Here is a 20152-nt window from a genome sequence, read left to right as displayed (position 1 = left end):
TCTTTGCAAACAGAAAATGTACCTGTTTATCTGCATACAGAGCAGGGCAGTGAGACCCAAACATAAGTGATCACATGAGACGTGGATATGCTTTCTAATGTCAAGTATGAACAAACAGACTTGAAACTGTCCACTTGTAACTGGATCACCCAAGACACAGTTAATACCAGGAGTAAACAGGTTCAGTGGTTCTCTGTAAGCTGCAAACAGTGATGTTGGTGGAGGAAAGGTAATATCCTCTAAAGACTTTCATCGTTTTTAAAAATATCTCCCATTTTCCTCTGAAGTCTGGTGAAGCTTGTATAGATTATTTAGCTGTTCCAAGAGTCAACAAGATCAACATAAACAAAACACCCAACAAGACATGAATTATAACGATAATTACTCACTGAAATAAGATGAAAACTTACCTTCAGCCTTGGTTATAATATAGAGCTATGGCTTCTCTCACCCTGTAGTCTACTCTGTATCATAAAGCAGATGAACTTACAGCCCATAAAGCAACAGACCACAGGGTTATAGAGAAGCTGGGACAGCTCTTTGGCTCTGTGCTTCATGATCAATGTCCTTTTAGAGGTGTAGTTTACCAGGTAACTGGGTAACTGATAAACTATGACTGCTGTAAGGCTCATAATATATTAAATATATGAAATATATATTGCCTATCCTAACGCTAAGGGCATGATGTGAATGACTCACTACCTACCAGCCTCTTAGCATAGTAGCTAAGTGTTAGCTGAGAGTGCTTTGGCTCCCGTGGGCTCATAAAACATAAATGGCATGCACAGTTAGCGTAGCGTAGCGCCGTGACTCCGCACCGTATGACAGGCTGCCAGAGGTGGAGTTTAGTGGCTCAAGGCTAAAGGGACTATAAAGAAGAGTTAATGGACTGTACAACTGCTATGTGATGAAGCGCTAAGCTAACAGGGCGAGGCCATGGCTGCATTTCAACAGAGAGAAATAGGCGTGTATTTGTGTGAGTATGTGTGAATAACAGTCAGAAAAAAAAAAAAAAAAAAACAATAATATGGTGGAGAAGGATGTGCGCTTCAGTAACTGTGTGTGCATGCTGGTGTATGTGCTTCCTTTTACTGCAATGCATCTCCATATGTGTATCATATGTGCAATATGTGTGCTTTCTCTGTGTAGGTACATGTGCCAATAGCACCTAAACAAAAGTATTGGCCATCATATAACTGTAAATAAAAACCCTCTGGTTTAATAAGTATTCCTTACTTAACTACATATTTCATTTATTTTTAAAACCTGAAAACCTTCTGTTGAAAAATATAATGATGAACGTTATGCCCATTAGAGTTAAATAGTCCAAATGCGTGTGTGTGTTTTCCCACGTTAATTTGAGCCACTTACAGCAGGAAGACCTGGAGGTGGTGTAGTGGTGGCTGGGGTCAGTGGAGGAGTGAGTGGCTTCAAGTCCTCCTTTTCCTTCTCGGGCTCCTCTACATCTGGCAGAAGAGGTAGAGGCGGCTCAGGGGCGAGGTTGGGGCACTGTCCGATTTCAGCATTCTCAAAGGACACGGGCAGGGAGAAATCTGAGAGACTGAGAGATGGACGGACAGTTACATTTTCTTGACTGATTAACTGACACAGACAGGAGCAGACGCGTCAGAATGAGCTAAAATTACAGAGAGCTGTTTCTGTGTTTGGACTAATCGCTACAGGAAGAGGATTTTCGGCTTCCTTTAAGAGCACGAACTTCACTGAGGGGCTCTACTTGTGTCTACTTAACCTTGTTGCACACAGTAAAGTTGTTCATCACATGTACAGACAAAGGGATGCATGATATGTATCGGGCCAATAAATTGTCGGCCAATAATGGGACATTTTAATAACTATGCATTATCGCGATAATAAAAACTATAACTGATAAATAGCACAGACATTACAAAGCTAGACTGCTTTCGTAGACTTAACATGGGCAGCATCTACACATTCGACACAGTGGGTGGTGGTACATGTACCTTTAAACTTGGTTTTAGAGTCGCCCATAAACACAGAGAAGAAGAACATCAACAACTGAAGCATGCTGTCTAGAGTGGACGCCTTTCACAGTTCTAGAGGAAGACAACAGGATTGCACCAAGGATCTAATCTCCTGCCGAACAGCTTAGACACAGTGCTGAAGGACCGTCTCCAGAGTGTTAGCAGAAGCTAATTAGCAGCAGCAGCTTACATCCAACACCAAGCTTTTAGAAGGCTCGACCCTGTTGTTAAACTTATTCATAACCGCTAGCTATGTAATGCTACAGTTAGCAACCTCTCTGGCTGCGTGTGTGTGAGACACAGCCGCTTGTTTGTCTGAGTTCCATGTTAACGTGTGAGTTGAATCAACAGCGCATTGCTATTGTACTTGGTAGATGTAGGCTAGTGTATCATGGGATGGTGAGACAGCACCTGGGTATGTTTATAAAAATGGAATATTAAATCATCCATATTTTCTAACTACATCTTAGCCCTTTTTCCCCTCAGTTATACACAAACTACAGGCTATACACTTCTTTTCAATATACAAACATGTGAAATTATCGGTTATCGTATTGGCCGTGAGAAGCAGGTCATTATCAGTTATCTGTATCGGTTGAAAAAATCAAATGCATCCCTAAGACAAATCTTGAAAGGCCTAAACACACCAAACCAACATCAGAAAACTACTGGCGACAAAAGAACGACTGTTGAGATTCCTCACTTTGCTTGTGTCTCAGCCAAAAAGTTGCACTTGAACACACCACAAAGACTACAGCCGATGGCCAACTAGCACGTACGTTCTGCGCCTGCATGAGAGGAAATAAGTCTCGACACCAGCAGGCTGCCATAGTCTGTATTTATCATTAAAAAAGGGAAACCAGAAGTCAGGCACGACAGATTCAAGAGGCTATTGAGACAATTAGCACATCAACAACACAACCTGATGTTGAAAGAACAGAGGATCTACCATGCACTTGCCCACAACACAAACAATTACGCGCACACAGCAAAAACTAGGATGATGGTTGACTAACAACTGGCTGCTGGCTTTGTGTGTCATGGCCCCAACACTGAATCCTCAGACCGAACTGACTATCGTAATTAGTGGCTTTCAGCTGTGGCAATTCGTGCCATCCAGAGCATATCTGGATATCTTCGTGTTTCCTTACACTTTGTATTTAGTATTTTACACTGCGTCTACAATTTGTTTTGTGTGTCTTAACACATATTTGCTAGATCAAGAGTCAGGGCCACAGTGCACTCACTGACAAGGTTCCTATTACCATGGTGTGATTATGTATTAGCACTAGGAAAAGGAAGTATAGTAGGAGTTATTCAGGAATAGCACCCAAACAATATACGTAAGGTAGCTTCTATCATGATGGGTGCTTCAAGAACAGCCACAGAAAATACACACAAAAAACAATAAAGACTCACTGACGGGCAGACAGATGTATATCAAATAGAAATTACAGTGGCAGGGTGAGAGGGTTGAAATGAGGTGAGCGATAGACAAACAGACACAAACATAAACACACAAAGATGAGAGAGGAGTGTAATTTGAGTTATGAGTATGTTTATGATGTTGGACAGCTCTATTACTGCTGTTCAGGCAGAAAGAGGCGCTGGCTTTATCATCATCATCATCAACAGCATTATTGTGACCTCTTGCAATCACATTAACGACGCTTTAACCCAACAGTATATGAGGTCAAAATGAGGGCCTGTCGTCCACTGCCAGAAAACATTATTGGATAAACATTAGGACAGTGAGGGAAAGCTGCACAGTCTTAAGCATGAGCATTAATACAGTGCATTTAAGGTGAACAGTTCAAGTTTACAGAGGTAAAGTAAGTTGGTCAGTTTTGCCTGTGTCAGTGTTTCAACATGGTGGAAGGCAGGGCAGAGAAATATCCAAAATCAAAAGCTGACTCTGTTCTTTTGCTCGGTATTTATCTTGTCATGTCAAAACCATATTATTCTGTGGATGGATCAAAAGCAAAGAAATGGTTTCAGTTATTTTAAAGACATTTTCATCTGATCAGATCATAACATAGAACGTGATTGGTTCTGATGGAAAAACAAACTCATGGCAAAAAAGATCAGTCACTAGTTTTTGGTGTGATTCAGCTAAAAGAAGTTTGAAGACACGGAGGAAAGAAGTGGATGTTAATGGTTAATTGAAAAATAAAACTTACTTTGAAATGGCCACTGCAACAATACACACTCACAGTTTTTCAGGTCACCGTACTATGACGTACTGCTAAGTGTTAGGAGCTTTTACAAAAACCTCTCTACTCTGTTCAAACACTGATACTTCAAAAAGACCAAAGCATGATCATGCCCCCAGAACACACTCTACATTTCAATTTAATAAGAAGAATAAGACCAAGTGCACCACTCCAAATTACTCAGCTATATTTCAGATTCAAGAAAAAGCTCATTTTAGCTCTGGGTTTCAGTTCATAGACATCTGACTGAATATACAGGTCCAATCCCATGTCTTATTTTTACCCCTGCACCTAATTTTCGAACGTCCCTTTGCCCCTCAGAAAAAAGTTACAAGGGGTAGTGGTTGGAATCTTCCCCTACAATATGGGACAAGCTTTCAAGACCATAATACGTCATCAGAAGACATCAATGGTGTTTACATAGAAGTAGAATCGAATGGCAACAATGGTATTATCACGATGACATTTGCCATTTATCTGATGGAGATAGGAAAGCGTGGATGCTTGCGATTTGTGCACATCGTAAGTTTCACACTATCAACTGTTGTCATGAGTCCTCAAGAGCAAAGCACTTTTGTTTGGAGGGCCATGTAGCTCCAACACTTTGCTTTACCCCTCTATCCCAACAAGAAGGGATACCCTAGAGACACTCTAACCCTTGACGTGAACGCACAAAATGGAAGGGTAAGTGGTAGAGGCAAGGGGTGTAATGAGACTGAGCCATAGACGAGATGATACGTACACAGCGTTGACCATGAGATTCCATATACATCCCTGGAATGGGACGTTGGCTCTGTTGGACGTCTGCTCTACTTCTGCGGGAATACCACCAAGGAAGATGCGCTGCAGGCTCACTGGCTGGTCGTTGGGAAGCGCTGCCTCCCTTTTGGGTTCCTCATCCACCTGAACTGCGAAAGATCTGAGGAAATGCGCCCACAGAGACAGGCACACAGGAAGTGTTAAATTGATCATGCAGTGTAAAAGTCTTCAAGAGAAAACAGATTATGTTGCCCAGGTATGGACATAAACTGAATAGACACACAACACCAACCTGCCAGGAAGCCTCTCTATGCGCAGTGAGTGCTCTCTCCCATCATGCAGTATGCCATGCTCAGGTCGCCTGATGACACGACGTGGACTGTGGTGGCCGGTGAACACCAAGACCTCTAGAGAACCTTTGTTCAGCATGACTGAGAGGTAGGGCTGCAGGAGTAGGAGATAAACTTTATTAGCTGTGGAAATCTGAGCATCCGTACTGCTCTCAGGACACAGAGCCGGAGAGAGGAGATGAAATGAAGAAGCTCAGGTTGATTTACGAGAGAAGGGCTTTGAATTTCACAATACTTATACAGTGTATATACCATCTAAAAAGCCAATTCGTCCAAAAAATACTGACTGAAAAGGCTAGTGTGAGGGAGCTATTATACTGTATGTAGACTATTATATACTGAACAGTTTGATGTTGAGCAAAAGTTATTATAACCATCTGCACCGATGTAATGAAAGCCCCATGTCAGTGTGGGTGTGTTTATTTCTAATATAACCTTTATTTAACCAAGAAAACCTTCAAGAGATTAAAAAAAAAGCTATTTTCAAGAGTCTCCTGGCCAAGGTAGGCAGTAATAACAGTGTTACTTATCACAAACACGAAACTGATAACATAAAATATCTCACAAGGTCAGAAGTAAACAGAACTGCAATTATAAAATCATGAATAAAAATGGCAATAAGAATCAGAGTAAGGATCGCTTCCTGGGAATAACCTAAAGTGGAATTGTAAAAAAAAAACTATCTAAAAGCTGGGAGTGAATGCTCATTCTTGACGGTAGTAGTTTGGCAAAACAGAGAAAAATAATAATCATTTTCAAGAGCTTTCAGCTGTCTTCACTAATGTGGATTGAATGTCTAGAAAAAGCTTGGACATAAAAACATAAATAAATAAGATCAATTCAATTCTATGAAGTAATAAAACAATATGACTACAATACATTCAGATTTAAAACATGGGGCCATATTCACAAATATTCTGAGAACACTCTCAGAGAGCTCTTAACTTTGCCTAAAAATTTCTAACAAGGAGTCCTAGCTTAGGTGGTTCTCAGCGCAACTCTGAGCAAGTAAGGGACAGAAACTTCTTCTTTAGCGAGGAGGTGTGTTCAACCCCGCTGCCAGGTATGATGCATTTTTTAAAAGATATGATTGGTTGTCACAGAACCTGCAAAGTGTAGACATCCAGCTGAAATAAAATAACCTGTGTCGTAATATGAGACAGTGAAATCTCTATTTGTTTGTATGATCACTCTGCTGATGGAAGATTGAGACAGACCCAAGTCATACTGCTGCACTGTTGCATTTGTCCAGTTGCCAATTATCTTGTGTTGTTATCACTTTCATTTCTGGCGTTATACCAGTTTCGGGTTGGTTGGGAGATGTGAGCGCATCTCTGATGAGATCGACCATAAACATAATCCCTGCACCATCTAATCTGTGGTGTTTTATTTACTCAATGTCATCCAGGGTTTGAAGAATATTTCTCCCACCCCTTTGTATTTCCACCATTTTCTCCAGTGGTTTCCAACTAGTGGGTCGGGTTCCAGAAGTGGGTCATGGGTCCACTTCCACTGAGTGCAAGTGACTCGCAAACGTGTTCAATTTGTAAAAAACAGACTTCATTTAAGTACATTTAGTTTCCGGCACAAAGCTTTTATTTTGAAGTGTTGTTTCCTGCTGTAGAGTGAATGAACAACAAGTATGACACTAAATCTATACTGAACCAAACTCCTCCCAAAGTGGACCAACAGAAAAGGAACTCAGTTCTTTTTCAGTTCACATTGTCAGTTCTATTTCTGGTCAACTTCAGCTCTGATGGGGCCTCAGTCCTCTTTCCGTTCACACTACATATAATATACAGTACAGGCCAAAAGTTTGGACACACCTTCTCATTCAATGCGTTTTCTTTATTTTCATGACTATTTACATTGTAGATTCTCACTGAAGGCATCAAAACTATGAATGAACACATGTGGAGTTATGTACTTAACAAAAAAAGGTGAAATAACTGAAAACATGTTTTATATTCTAGTTTCTTCAAAATAGCCACCCTTTGCTCTGATTACTGCTTTGCACACTCTTGGCATTCTCTCCATGAGCTTCAAGAGGTAGTCACCTGAAATGGTTTTCCAACAGTCTTGAAGGAGTTCCCAAAGGTGTTTAGCACTTGTTGGCCCCTTTGCCTTCACTCTGCGGTCCAGCTCACCCCAAACCATCTCGATTGGGTTCAGGTCCGGTGACTGTGGAGGCCAGGTCATCTGCTGCAGCACTCCATCACTCTCCTTCTTGGTCAAATAGCCCTTACACAGCCTGGAGGTGTGTTTGGGGTCATTGTCCTGTTGAAAAATAAATGATGGTCCAACTAAACGCAAACCGGATGGGATGGCATGTCGCTGCAGGATGCTGTGGTAGCCATGCTGGTTCAGTGTGCCTTCAATTTTGAATAAATCCCCAACAGTGTCACCAGCAAAACGCCCCCACACCATCACACCTCCTCCTCCATGCTTCACAGTGGGAACCAGGCATGTGGAATCCATCCGTTCACCTTTTCTGCGTCTCACAAAGACACGGCGGTTGGAACCAAAGATCTCAAATTTGGACTCATCAGACCAAAGCACAGATTTCCACTGGTCTAATGTCCATTCCTTGTGTTTCTTGGCCCAAACAAATCTCTTCTGCTTGTTGCCTCTCCTTAGCAGTGGTTTCCTAGCAGCTATTTGACCATGAAGGCCTGATTGGCGCAGTCTCCTCTTAACAGTTGTGCTAGAGATGGGTCTGCTGCTAGAACTCTGTGTGGCATTCATCTGGTCTCTGATCTGAGCTGCTGTTAACTTGCGATTTCTGAGGCTGGTGACTCGGATGAACTTATCCTCAGAAGCAGAGGTGACTCTTGGTCTTCCTTTCCTGGGTCGGTCCTCATGTGTGCCAGTTTCATTGTAGCGCTTGATGGTTTTTGCGACTCCACTTGGGGACACATTTAAAGTTTTTGCAATTTTCCGGACTGACTGACCTTCATTTCTTAAAGTAATGATGGCCACTCGTTTTTCTTTAGTTAGCTGATTGGTTCTTGCCATAATATGAATTTTAACAGTTGTCCAATAGGGCTGTCGGCTGTGTATTAACCTGACTTCTGCACAACACAACTGATGGTCCCAACCCCATTGATAAAGCAAGAAATTCCACTAATTAACCCTGATAAGGCACACCTGTGAAGTGGAAACCATTTCAGGTGACTACCTCTTGAAGCTCATGGAGAGAATGCCAAGAGTATGCAAAGCAGTAATCAGAGCAAAGGGTGGCTATTTTGAAGAAACTAGAATATAAAACATGTTTTCAGTTATTTCACCTTTTTTTGTTAAGTACATAACTCCACATGTGTTCATTCATAGTTTTGATGCCTTCAGTGAGAATCTACAATGTAAATAGTCATGAAAATAAAGAAAATGCATTGAATGAGAAGGTGTGTCCAAACTTTTGGCCTGTACTGTATATTGACATAGTTTTGTTTTACTTGGAGGAAAACCTTAGCGTTTCTGTGCTGTAGACTGTTGCTGTTTGATGTATTCTACATTCCACATCTGGAGACGTGCAGTATCTTCTGTGGCCCAAACATCTCCCCGTTCTGCGTCCCTGCAAGTGTTACAGGCTGACGTGGTTTCATCTGTTTTTTCAAGCTTCCCAGTGCAACAGCATGTGATCTAGAGGGGTAATACAATGATGAAGAGCAAAGCGAACCAGGAGCGCTTTGTGTTGACTGCAGACTTGAAGCGAACCAAACTCAGAAAACATTCGCTTCAGAAGGGTCTGAGTTCTCTTGGAGTGTTCACATATGCGGAAAAAATGCTGAGTCACCGCTCTGAGTCCATTTAGACGGCTGGAAAGGACAAAGTGTGAAATGTAAATATATGTAACTGCATGGACCTTGAACTAATGACTAAGGGGAAATCTGGACCTCGTGGCTGGACCAGATGGAAACCACTGGTTTAAGACGCTTAAGGCCCTTAAAGTCCTCCTCCCTACTATTAACAGTTTTTTACCTTAGGAGCTCTCTTAAGGGCTAACATGCTTTGTGAATAACCTTTATCTTTTTTTTTTTTTTTAAGATATTTTTGGGCATTTTTAAGCCTTTAATTGATAGGACAGATGAGTGTGAAGGGGGAGAGCGAGAGAGAGAGAGGGAGTGACATGCAGCAAAGGGCCACAGGCTGGAGTCGAACCCGTGCCGCTGCGGCAACAGCCTTGTACATGGGGCGCCTGCTCTACCACTAAGCCACCGACGCCCCAAATAACCTTTATCTCAACCAGTATCTAGTCTTAACTGTAAGAGGAAATTCTTAGAAAACATCAGGATTCAAAGAACTTTCTTAGAATTTCATCACTAGGAGCAACTCTTTGTACTCAGAAGCTTTGTGAATATGGCTGCAGGTGTTCTTGAATAGAAAGTTGTCAGTGGTAGTTGCTCCCTGCATACATTTTTTGAAATAAGTATCTAAATAATCAAAGTTCAGCTGATTTTTTTACAATGTAATTCATCACATTATAAATAATATGTGGCCAATTCGGATTAAACTTGTCCACCTCCTGCATGTCACAATTCTCTACATGTTTGTTGGTAAGAGGAGAAGAGGAGAAAGGAAGGACGGGGGAAAAAACAGACAGATAAGAATTGAAGGGAAGAGAAAAGACAAACAGGAGGGAGGAGAAACTGGGGATTAAATAGCGGAGAAAAGTCAAAGGCGAAAGGGGAGATGAGTAGGGAGAGGTGCAGGGGTATATAGAGAGAAACTGTGGGGAAAATAAGAGAGGTAGGAGAGGAGTGGAGAGGAGAGCGGAGAGGAAAGGATAACAAGAGATGAGAGGAACAGAGAGGAGAGGATAATAGGGGGAAGAGATGAGAGGGCAGAGAGCAAAACAGCGAGCGAGATAGAGACAGGGGGAGAGAGAAAGAGAGAGACAGACAGAGAGGTGCTAGAGAGCAGTGGTGCAGGGTCAGGCTAATTTGAATTTTAATTCACTGTGTGCCAGAGGGCGAAGTGGGAGACAATTTACCACCTGAAAATGGAATTTCAATTTGAGGTCGGGGACAAATTGAACTGAGATGTAGCTACAACATGCCTCTCGCTGCGCCGCCTCGCACACACACACTCACACACGCTCACACAGATACAAAGGCACGCACACACACAGGTGCACAGACGCAGACACATGTCACACATACAGACAAAGGCAGACTATCACAGATGAACTCACACACACACATGAATTCAAACACTGCGGGAAATGTACACACATACAGACACGTAGACATACAATCAGGAAACCAAATATGGAACAGAGTGCAGAGCTAACACACGTGCAAAGACCGACATGTTCACACGAAAATCACATGTAAAAAACACACGTAAAAAACATCTCACGCAAAACCACCTTCAATATTTTAAATCTTTCAGCTTTTGAAGTTCATACAAGTATGATTATATTTTGGCTCTGGGTTTCATGCTCCAGTGTTGCCATACAACTGGAATCAGTGCAGAATACAGACAGGGCAAAGCTGGGTTTGTCTTGTTTGTTCAATATTAATGAATCAATCTAATCTAATGTCTTCATTTTAAAACTGTTTGGTATCATCAAACCTCAGAGCTAACACGATGTTTCTTGTACACTTTTGTTTTGGGATTGCATTTTTCAATTTAGCACAACAAACAGAGCCAGAGGATTTGTTCAGACTCAGCAGCCGTGTATAACATCATTCATAATAGGAAGTAGCATTTTAAATTTGCCAGTATACTTTTGAGGGAGGTTGGTTTGATGTACTGCACATTAACACTGATATCAGGTTTTGTTATTGTTGTTGTTTTTCTTGCAAGCCTCCATGGTGAACAAAGAATCAAAAAACGGAAAATTCTTGATGAATTGAAGTCATAGGGGGCTGCGTTTTACAACATAAAAAACATATCAAAACATCCATTTACAAACTCAAACACAACCTGTGCAGTGTAATCCCAGTCACACATATCCAGTCATATGCTCAGAACTTCCCAAACAGACAGCCCTTTCTGATGGGGAACTGAACCAAGAGTGAAACGTATCTATTCTCTAGACTCCCTTAATAGAAAACAATGCTTTAACCACGCTTAACACAGGAGCTGCTGGTCTACGACTGCCTTGGTCATTTTTTGTTTGTGTATTTGTGTGACTGTGGTGATTCCAAACTAATTCTTTAAAACAGCAGTCTGTAAACAGATGCTTTAATATATACTGCACAAAAAAAATTAAGGGAACGCTTAATTCACACATCAGATCTTGTTGAATTAATTATTCAAGTTGAAAGTCTTTCCTGATGTACACTGTATAATTTGTTGAAAACAAAATGACGTAACAACGATCAATGGACACCAAAACCATCAGGGGCGAATTCAAATTCTTCAATCTTCAATCACACCGAAAATCAAAGTAAAAAATTGAAATTACAGGCTGATCCAACTTGTGTGAATGTTATCACAGCAACTGATAATGTGACTCAGTAGTGTGTATGCACTCCTGACAACGTCTGGGCATGCTCCTGATGAGTCGGCAGATGGTGTCCTGAGGGATCTCCTCTCAGACCTAGATCAGGGCATCAGTGAGCTCCTGGACAGTCTGTGGCCGTACTTAGTGGTGTTGGATGCACCGATATAGAGGGCTGCATTGGGATTGGGTCCCGCCAGGTTCCGTGGGACCCAACCCAAATCTTGCGGGAGCGGGCGGTTTGAACTTTGCTGTGGGCGGGAACGGGCGGCTGAAAAAAACACTGCCGGCTCGGGATGTAGCCTATAGTGACAGGATGGAGTTAACAAATGAAAGAAAAAAAGAAGAAGCTCAAACAAGGTCTGAAGGCGCACTGAGTGCGCTCAAAGCTGGCGCGTTTAATCTTCAGTATCCCCGCATCCAGTGCGCCTTCAGAGCGGGCCTTTAGTGTCTGTGGACGTATCTTGGAAGAGAGACGCACGGGATTGGGACCACAGTCGGTCAGCAACATTCTCTTCCTCCACAGCAATATTATGGCCAAGTGATTAATTTGTTAAATTCATTCATTTCATTCGTTAACTTTGTTTATTTTATGTTATTTATTAGTGTTATTTGAGCCACTCACAGCCTACTCTCGTTGCTATTTGTTAATTACATAAAGAGGCGTGATGATGCCTGTGTTATTGAGCATAGGCTTTATCTTTATTTCATTAATGTTTCTTATTCAGGTCTCTCTTAGAAAAGAGACCTTAACCTCAATCACTGCGTGATTATATAAAGGTAGAAATATAAGTAAAATACAGAGGAGGAGAATAGAATATGAAACAGCCTTTATTTCATTAAAAACTAAATGAAAACAACGAGATAAGAGCGCTATTCCTGACCAGTGCGTCAAAAGACATGCAGGCCAGGGAAATGAAACAAACAACCCCATGAATCTCTTTATGAACAGCCTATAAAATGACGTGTTTTCTCCTGTGGGACGGGAGGATACACAAAATCAATGCATCTCTATTATTGTGCGGCAGTTTTGCGGGAGCGGGTGGGAGTGGACATACACATTGTGGGAGCGGGCGGGAGTGTAACACACACGTTGCGGTTGCGGGCGGTAATGGTCAGAAATTCAGCGGGAATGGGCAGGAGCGGGATGAAGAAAACAGTCCCGCGCAGGGCTCTAAACCGATACATAAAGTCCCATAGGTGATCAATTGGATTTAGGTCAGGGAAACTAGAGGGACAGTCATTGACATCAATGCCTTCATCACCCAGAAACCGCCTCCACGCTCTGGCCACATGAGGCCGGGCATTGTCCTGCACCAGGAGGAACCCAGGGCCCACTGACAGTCGCTATGACATAGAGGTCTGTTTGACCCTCCAAGGACATGTCTTCCCAGACCATCACTGACCCATTACCAAACCGGTGATGCTGGATGATGTTACAGGCAGCATAACTTCACCATGACTGCTCCAGACTCTTTCCTGCCCATCACATGTGCTCAGTGTGAACCCGCTCTCATCTGGGAGGAGAACCAGGCACCAATGGCGGACCTGTCGACTCTGGTATTCTCTGGTGAATGCCATTCGAGCGACACGGTGCTGGGCCGTGAGCACAGGTCCCGATAAAGGACGTCGAGCCTTTATGCCACCCTCATGGAGTCTGTTTCTGACAGTTCAGTCAGAAACATGCACACCAGTAACCTGTTGGAGGTCATTTCATAGGGCTCTGGCAGTGCACATGTAAAACCATTCCCTTTTTGGGGGTTGTCTTGCTTTTGTCTCTCCATTGCACCTGTTGCACCTTCCATTTGCACCACAGCAGGTGAAGCTGACTCACAATCAGTTGTGATTCCTAAATGGACAGACTGATATCCCTGAAGTTTAACGGACTGTGACCATTAAGTGTTCCCTTAATTTGTTTGTGCAGTGTAATTTTGCTGTCCTTAAACACAATCCCCTATGAATTTTCTCCGTTTTTGGCTTCTTCGTGCACTGGCAACATGAAAAAAAGAATCCTCCCAAATTCAACATAACACTGGCTGAGTAGCTGATATGCAAGTGGACATTTGGGGGGAGAGTGTTCCTTTAATCCCACAGTCAGCTTACCTGCAAAAAAAAAAAAAAAAAAGAATAATAGTAACTTGAAAAATTGCCAGTCTTTTATTTACAAACTTTTACAAGCATCTAAAGCTCCTCAATAAAATACTGTAGCTGAAGAGGCATTTTAACTACAAACAAAACAAATTCTTTGTATCTTGACATAAACAGAAAACCAGAGGTGCTTTTTTTCTGAGGGCATGGGGAGTCTCCAGTCTCCATTTTGTATGTTGTGATATTCCCCAGAAATCTATTGTTGATGTTGTTGTTGTGTGTGCAGTGCTCATATCCAACATCACAGCCGTTCATCTACTTCGCTGTTCATTCTTCTATCACACCAAACAGTCTGATGCTGAATACCTTGGGCTCTAGTTTCGCAGACCGGGCGCAGCGGAGGCGCAGTGCACCTGCGCTTCGCCAACTGGGTGTGGCCAGGCGGATTTTGTAAGTTTGGCACACCGTGCGCCTGGTGCAGCTACTCCTCTATCCCTCCTCCATCCCTCCTACCGGCGCAAGTTGGAAAGAAGGAGGAGAGAAGGCGTGGAGTGGGTTTTACACAGCCCATTCACATCACACCAATCAAATGAGCCCCTCTCCTCGCCCTTAAATGTGCCGCGCGAAGGCGTAATGAGAGTTTACTCAATTCGCCATGGCAGAAGAGAGCAGCAGCGTCAGACAACCAAACTTCTCCCAGGAGGAAACTGATGTTTTGGTCCGGGAGGTCCAAGCTCCCAGTGTCCGTATATACGGAACTGCGAGCAGACCTCCGTGGGCTGATGAGGCAAAGGTAGCCTGGGAGGAGGTCACCACAATTGTAAATCAATGTTGCGTTTCTCTCATGTGCGCGCTCTCTCTCTTTCTCTCTCGCAGTCTCACTCTGTTTCTTTTCTTTTGACTTTTCTAAGATGACAGATGCTGAATATATATTCCCTATCTGATGCTGTGGCTGTGTGTGGTTGGCTGAGAGGAATGTGAACTCATTAGTTTGCAGCTGTGTTAATCAAATCAGGTTGGGTTTCCATTACGCGTGTCAAACGTGCCAAACGGTGCCAATCCCCTTTGATCTGACATCAGATGTGACGGGACAGTCGATATAGAGATACATTTATGTGCTGATTGCAGATAGTTGCATTGAATAGTGGTTTTGTGGGTATTTATTGCATTGTTAATGTGCCTGATATTCTGGAAACCTGCCTGTGAGGTTTTGGTGACGTGTGCGCACTGTCCGCCGGTCAGCCAAACTTCGGCTTACACCGGCTGCGCTCCCCCTGCGCTGACAGTAGACCTGGTTTCAGATGGCGAGCTTTTAGCACACCTTTGGCGAAGCCTTTTGGCACGAAACTGTCACTGCGCCAAGCTGGATCTGTCAACACCTCCCCCTGCTGCGCCGCCACACCCATCTCAGCGCACCTCGGTCTGCTAAACTACCAAACTGAGCGAGCCTCCGGTTGCGCTGCTCGAAACTAGCTCTGCGCGGGGTTCGCCACCCTGCGCCACCCTGCGCTGCGCCGGGAAACTAGAGCCCCTTGTATTTTGTGAAAGGTCTAGGTGGACATGTATTTTTTTAACTTCTGTCCTCCCTTTTGACTTTGCCTTTCTCTCTCCATCTCGTGCTCTCTGTCTTCTCACTACACTCTCTTTCATCTCCCCTTATTCTGCTCCGAGCTTTTTCCTTTTCATCTCTCCTCTCTGTGACCATTCTCTCTTTCTGTCGACGATCAACTCTCCCCATCTTTTCATTTTTCTCCTTCCCTCTGTTATCCTCCCTACTTGTATCATTTCTCTTCTTCTCCAGCTCCGCTCTTTCCCCTCTCTCCTTCCTTTCACCTCTAAATCTCTCTCCTCCATCCCTCCATCCTTTGTCTCCTGTCCCCTTCTCTCTTTCCCGTCTCTCTCTGTCCCTCTCTAAAACATCCATTAGTCAGGGCCAAGTTGAGTTGATGGTGTTTTTAACCTCGCTTAACCTTTCTCCACACACACACACACACACACACACACACACACACACACACACACACGGCCTGCCTGCCAGCGTAGTTAGTAAAAATAGATTTATGCGCCCAACAACCAGTGATGATGGATAAGCTAGAGGTAACCCTCTGTCCTCTCACTCACACACACACATTCACGTACACACACACACACACACACACACATGTACACTTTCAATTTTACATTCATGTGAGCAACGCCCTCCTAATGAGATACGCACACACACATTATGCTAAAACATGCATGCTCGCACACAAACAACCACACGTGCTGAACACAGACACTAATACAGTGTGTACAGCTGCAAATATGAATACATGTGCACATACACGATAGTTACACAACACATACATGTCATTTCCAGCAGAGATAAAGGAGTGGATTTGTTTATTTATCAGTGATTAGGATGAAAGTGGGCAGTATCAGTACGGACTTCAAGCGCCTGTGTATGTTAGTGTGTGAGCATGTGTGTGTGTGTGTGTGTGTGTGTGTGTGTGTGTATGTGTGTGTGTTGGCAGTGAGTGAAAGCGTTTTTAGCCGTAAGACAATCTAATCAGCATGGCTGCCAACAAATTCAAATCTCATTAATATGCACTTATGGAAACTTCATTCACTTACAAGAGGAGTGCTTGTGTGCACGGAAGTGTGTGTGTGCTTGCGTGGTCAGCTAAAAGCTAAGATAGCTACTGTATGTATCTGTCAGTAGGCATTTGTGTGTGTTTTGGACAATCCAATTAGCCCAGATGCCAAAAAATGCAAATCTCATTAATATGCACTTATGAAACAGTCATTCACTTAAGGAAAGGTGCGCAGCCTTTTGGTTGAGTATGAGCGCGTCAGTGTGTTGAACTCACCTCTACAGACTGTCTGCGTCTCCTCTTGGTGCTGAGGGCATTTGAGTTTCGGGCCTGTGGTGGGAAGATTTTCAAAAAAATGTAGTTTAGTTAATTTGATTTAGAAAGAAGAAATGAAAACATGGTTGCACCAGATTTGGAGAAAGGCAAATTTCCATCTGTAGTCCTACACATAAGTAGGCGCAATAACTAAGAATAAAATTCAAGGTGCAACGCAGACTACAGTAAATCCATATGTCTGACATAATAAAAGCAGTATGTACACACTGCATTGTACAGAATAACTTTCTAAAAAAAGGAGTTGATACATTACTAGTTTTTTTTAAGGTTGATTAAGTTTGGGTTACCGAGTCTTTACAGGAGTCAAACTAACACAAACTGTTTCTTTTTGTGCTGAACGTCTGCTGATAACATTACACATTTAGTGAATACATAGAGCCAGTGCAGACTGAAGGAGTCATTATCTTTTACAGTGATTTATATATGTTTTATCTGATTCCCTACCACATAATTATAGTTTACAGTCATAGCATACGTTTTTTGCTGTTCCTTTACAATCTCTGCAAACAGAAAATAACACCTCTGTGAGCAAAAAGATGTCACTCCAACTGCGACTTCCAAACAGAGCTCTCAATTAAACCTCATGAAGGGAATGAAAATTGTTTTCAACAGATTTTATTGTTAAGTTATTTGTTTGTTAAGATCTTCCTGGAGCTGTCTTATCTCCCCGCAAGATTCCTTTTATTGTTTTGCAGCTGTGTAGCTCCCCTATTTACTCTGTGCATTGCATTGTGGGACAGCCGTGTACATCAACAGCACCCTCAAAAGTCAAGCTAATTTAGTGCTCTGTTCTTGAGTATATAGATTTGGTCAGTCTTTGTTTTACAGGTCAACAGTTTTTGAAGAATACCCAGGGTGTTAGTTTTGTACACTTCCAAACAATCAGTTTCAATTAATTCTACTGTAACCAGACTCAGAGAGTCTATTAGTCAGTGCAGATCAGCTGAACATATGAGGCATACTGTGATGGCCGTGCCCACAGCCACCAAAAGGTGGAATGATTCCCATTCTCACCCACACCATTACCACATGTTCAGTTACCTTTAATTTTCAGTCACTTAAAATACACACAACACCAGTTTTTCTAAGTTTAAAATCTATTAGCACTTTGACATCACACTGTTTTCTAGGTGAAGCACGCACATTAGTGATGTTACGCTCAAGCCAGTTTGCTCGACACAGTGTCGATCTTTTGAAGCGCAAGTGTTCCGAGGCAGTGTTTCAATCCCTGCTTCGGCACGGCAACAATCACGTGACTACCGGGAGCGAGGCCTCGTTATAGGCAGTCTTGAGGCTTTTCCAGGTCTTCCGCTTAGATGCAGTTCTGACACACAGCCAGCAGATGTCACTCTTCTGACTGTATGAAATGCTTTGAAGCAGTGTGTCATTCTTGAAGCAGGTGTGTCAAAGTGGTTCAATGCTTCATGAAGCTTCGATTTCACCATCACTAACGCACATTTAGTTAACATTATTTTGTCATTTTGCTATTTGCTTTTGTAAGTTATTAAATCGTTTTGTCTTTGAGTTACCTGAAGTCACTTCCTGGTTGGAGTTGGGCAAAAGATGGGCTGAGGGCGGAGCCTGGTTTTATGCAGAAGGCCATCCCACGGAACGAACTAAGAGTTGTGACATCATGGGGGGGATTATGGGTTCCTTTGAGTTCATCTTAAGTATTGCCTATGTAAGTTCTCCCCTTTGTGTTTAATTTGGTCTGATCAGTGAGTATATATGTTGCCCCACTGATTCATTGTGTTAGGTCTGTTTGAGTAGTTACTGCGTAGTTTTGTTTTGTTTTGTTTTGTTTTGTTTTGTTTTATTTTGCTTTGCTTTGCTTTGCCTTATTTGTCAGTAGAGTGATGTTTTGTTGACCTCCTTTAAGGGTTCTATCACTCAAATTCTGTTATCTTTAGTCATTCGCTTTGCAAAATGTATTTTTTAGGAAAATGAACCCACCTTTTCTGAACTTTAAACCTGTGTTTTTTTGTGCTTTGACAGCTTGGTCTACAACACACACAACTAAACACATTTAAAGAACTCAAGGCTACTTTGAGAGCACAGAGAGCACTTGGGTTCGGCCAAGGCCAAATGCCCTGTCTCACAATGTTAACAACAGCAAAAAAGAATTCGTGTAACTGTGAGTCAGATCCACTCCAAAATTGAATGGTTTATTCCTTGGCTCATGTTACACACTTCTGCCAAGTTTCATGATAATCAGGCCAGAAGTTTTTCCATAATTCTGCAAACGAACAAACTAACCGAACGGAAAACAGAACCTCCTCCTTGGCAGAAGTAATAAAGTATCCAATAAGAAATTAGGTAACCCTTTATTGGGAGAGTTTGCCTACAGACAACATTTCAACAGCATATTAGTCAAGATTCAACAATTTAACCATTTCACTTTGTCTGAAGATGTTAATTTATAGAGTGCATGTTTTTATAATAAATTAGTTGAACTTTGAAATTCATGCAACCTATGCTGCATTGGTTGTGAGAATAGTTCAACAGAATTATTCTGAGAATAGTGAACTGTCACATTAATCTATACATAATCTGTTAATCAGCTACAGCAGTGGTTCCCAACTGGTCCAGCCACGTCTGGATTTCTCCTTTGTCATTAGTTCAAGGTCCACACAGTTTAATACATTCAGCATCATACTTGCATTTGACCATGTTGTTGAGCTGGTTTGCTGTCTCTGTTAAGTAGCTGTCTGTTTGTCACTTCCTCTACGGCAGGAAACAGCACTTTAAAAGAAAAGTTCTGTGCCAGAAATTCACTCGACTTCAAAATAAAGTTTTTTTTTGTTTTTTTTTTAACAAACTTACAACATGTGCGTGAGTCTCTTGCGCTCCATTCAAAATGGACCCTCGACCCATTTTTGGGCCGTGACCCACCAGTTGGGAACCACTCATCTACAGAATAAAGTGAAACAGCTAAATTGTTGAATCTCCACTAATGAATTATTGTTGTTATTTGGTTATAAACTGAGCTTTTCCTTAAGGAAATTCCTACTTCCTGTAAAATTAGTAACAAATCACAAAGTTCTTTCTAAGAAACTTCCTAGAAATTATTAGGAACTTACAGACCTGTCAAATAAAGCACTGGATAAGGAAGTGAGTCACAGCTTAAATGTACAAAGATGAAATTGAACCTGCTGGCCGATTGGTGAAGCTCCGCCCACTGCCAACAATATCATCCCAGTGTCTGCCAGAGTGCTGAAGGACAGGCTGATCTCCGTGCCGACCGCCAGCGAAAGGCCACCCAGCTCCATGTATCCGGGCTTAGAGAAACTGACTGTGTACAGGTTCTGTGAGACAGACATGAAATAGCTGCAGTCAATGTACATTAGGGTGGGGGAAAAGAATCGATACAGCATAGTAT

At 42.4% G+C, this 20152-nt stretch overlaps 1 protein-coding gene across 1 annotated transcript in view; it reads right to left on the bottom strand.

The window, feature by feature from the left end:
• The window catches only part of lama2 (laminin, alpha 2), a 332854-nt gene that overhangs the window by 19893 nt on the left and 292809 nt on the right, over positions 1-20152 (bottom strand). The window contains exons 59-63 of the mRNA XM_078173904.1: positions 19923-20078; positions 16714-16767; positions 5268-5419; positions 4959-5135; positions 1372-1561 (exon numbers count right to left, since the gene is read on the bottom strand). Coding sequence (XP_078030030.1) covers positions 1372-1561; positions 4959-5135; positions 5268-5419; positions 16714-16767; positions 19923-20078 — 729 coding nt within the window. The remainder of the gene's footprint in view (positions 1-1371; positions 1562-4958; positions 5136-5267; positions 5420-16713; positions 16768-19922; positions 20079-20152) is intronic.

The sequence above is a fragment of the Epinephelus lanceolatus genome, chromosome 13 (assembly GCF_041903045.1).
Source record: "Epinephelus lanceolatus isolate andai-2023 chromosome 13, ASM4190304v1, whole genome shotgun sequence".
Classification (NCBI taxonomy): Eukaryota; Metazoa; Chordata; class Actinopteri; order Perciformes; family Serranidae; genus Epinephelus; species Epinephelus lanceolatus.
Note: the sequence above shows the minus strand (reverse complement) of the source record. Positions and strands in the feature narration are given on the sequence as shown.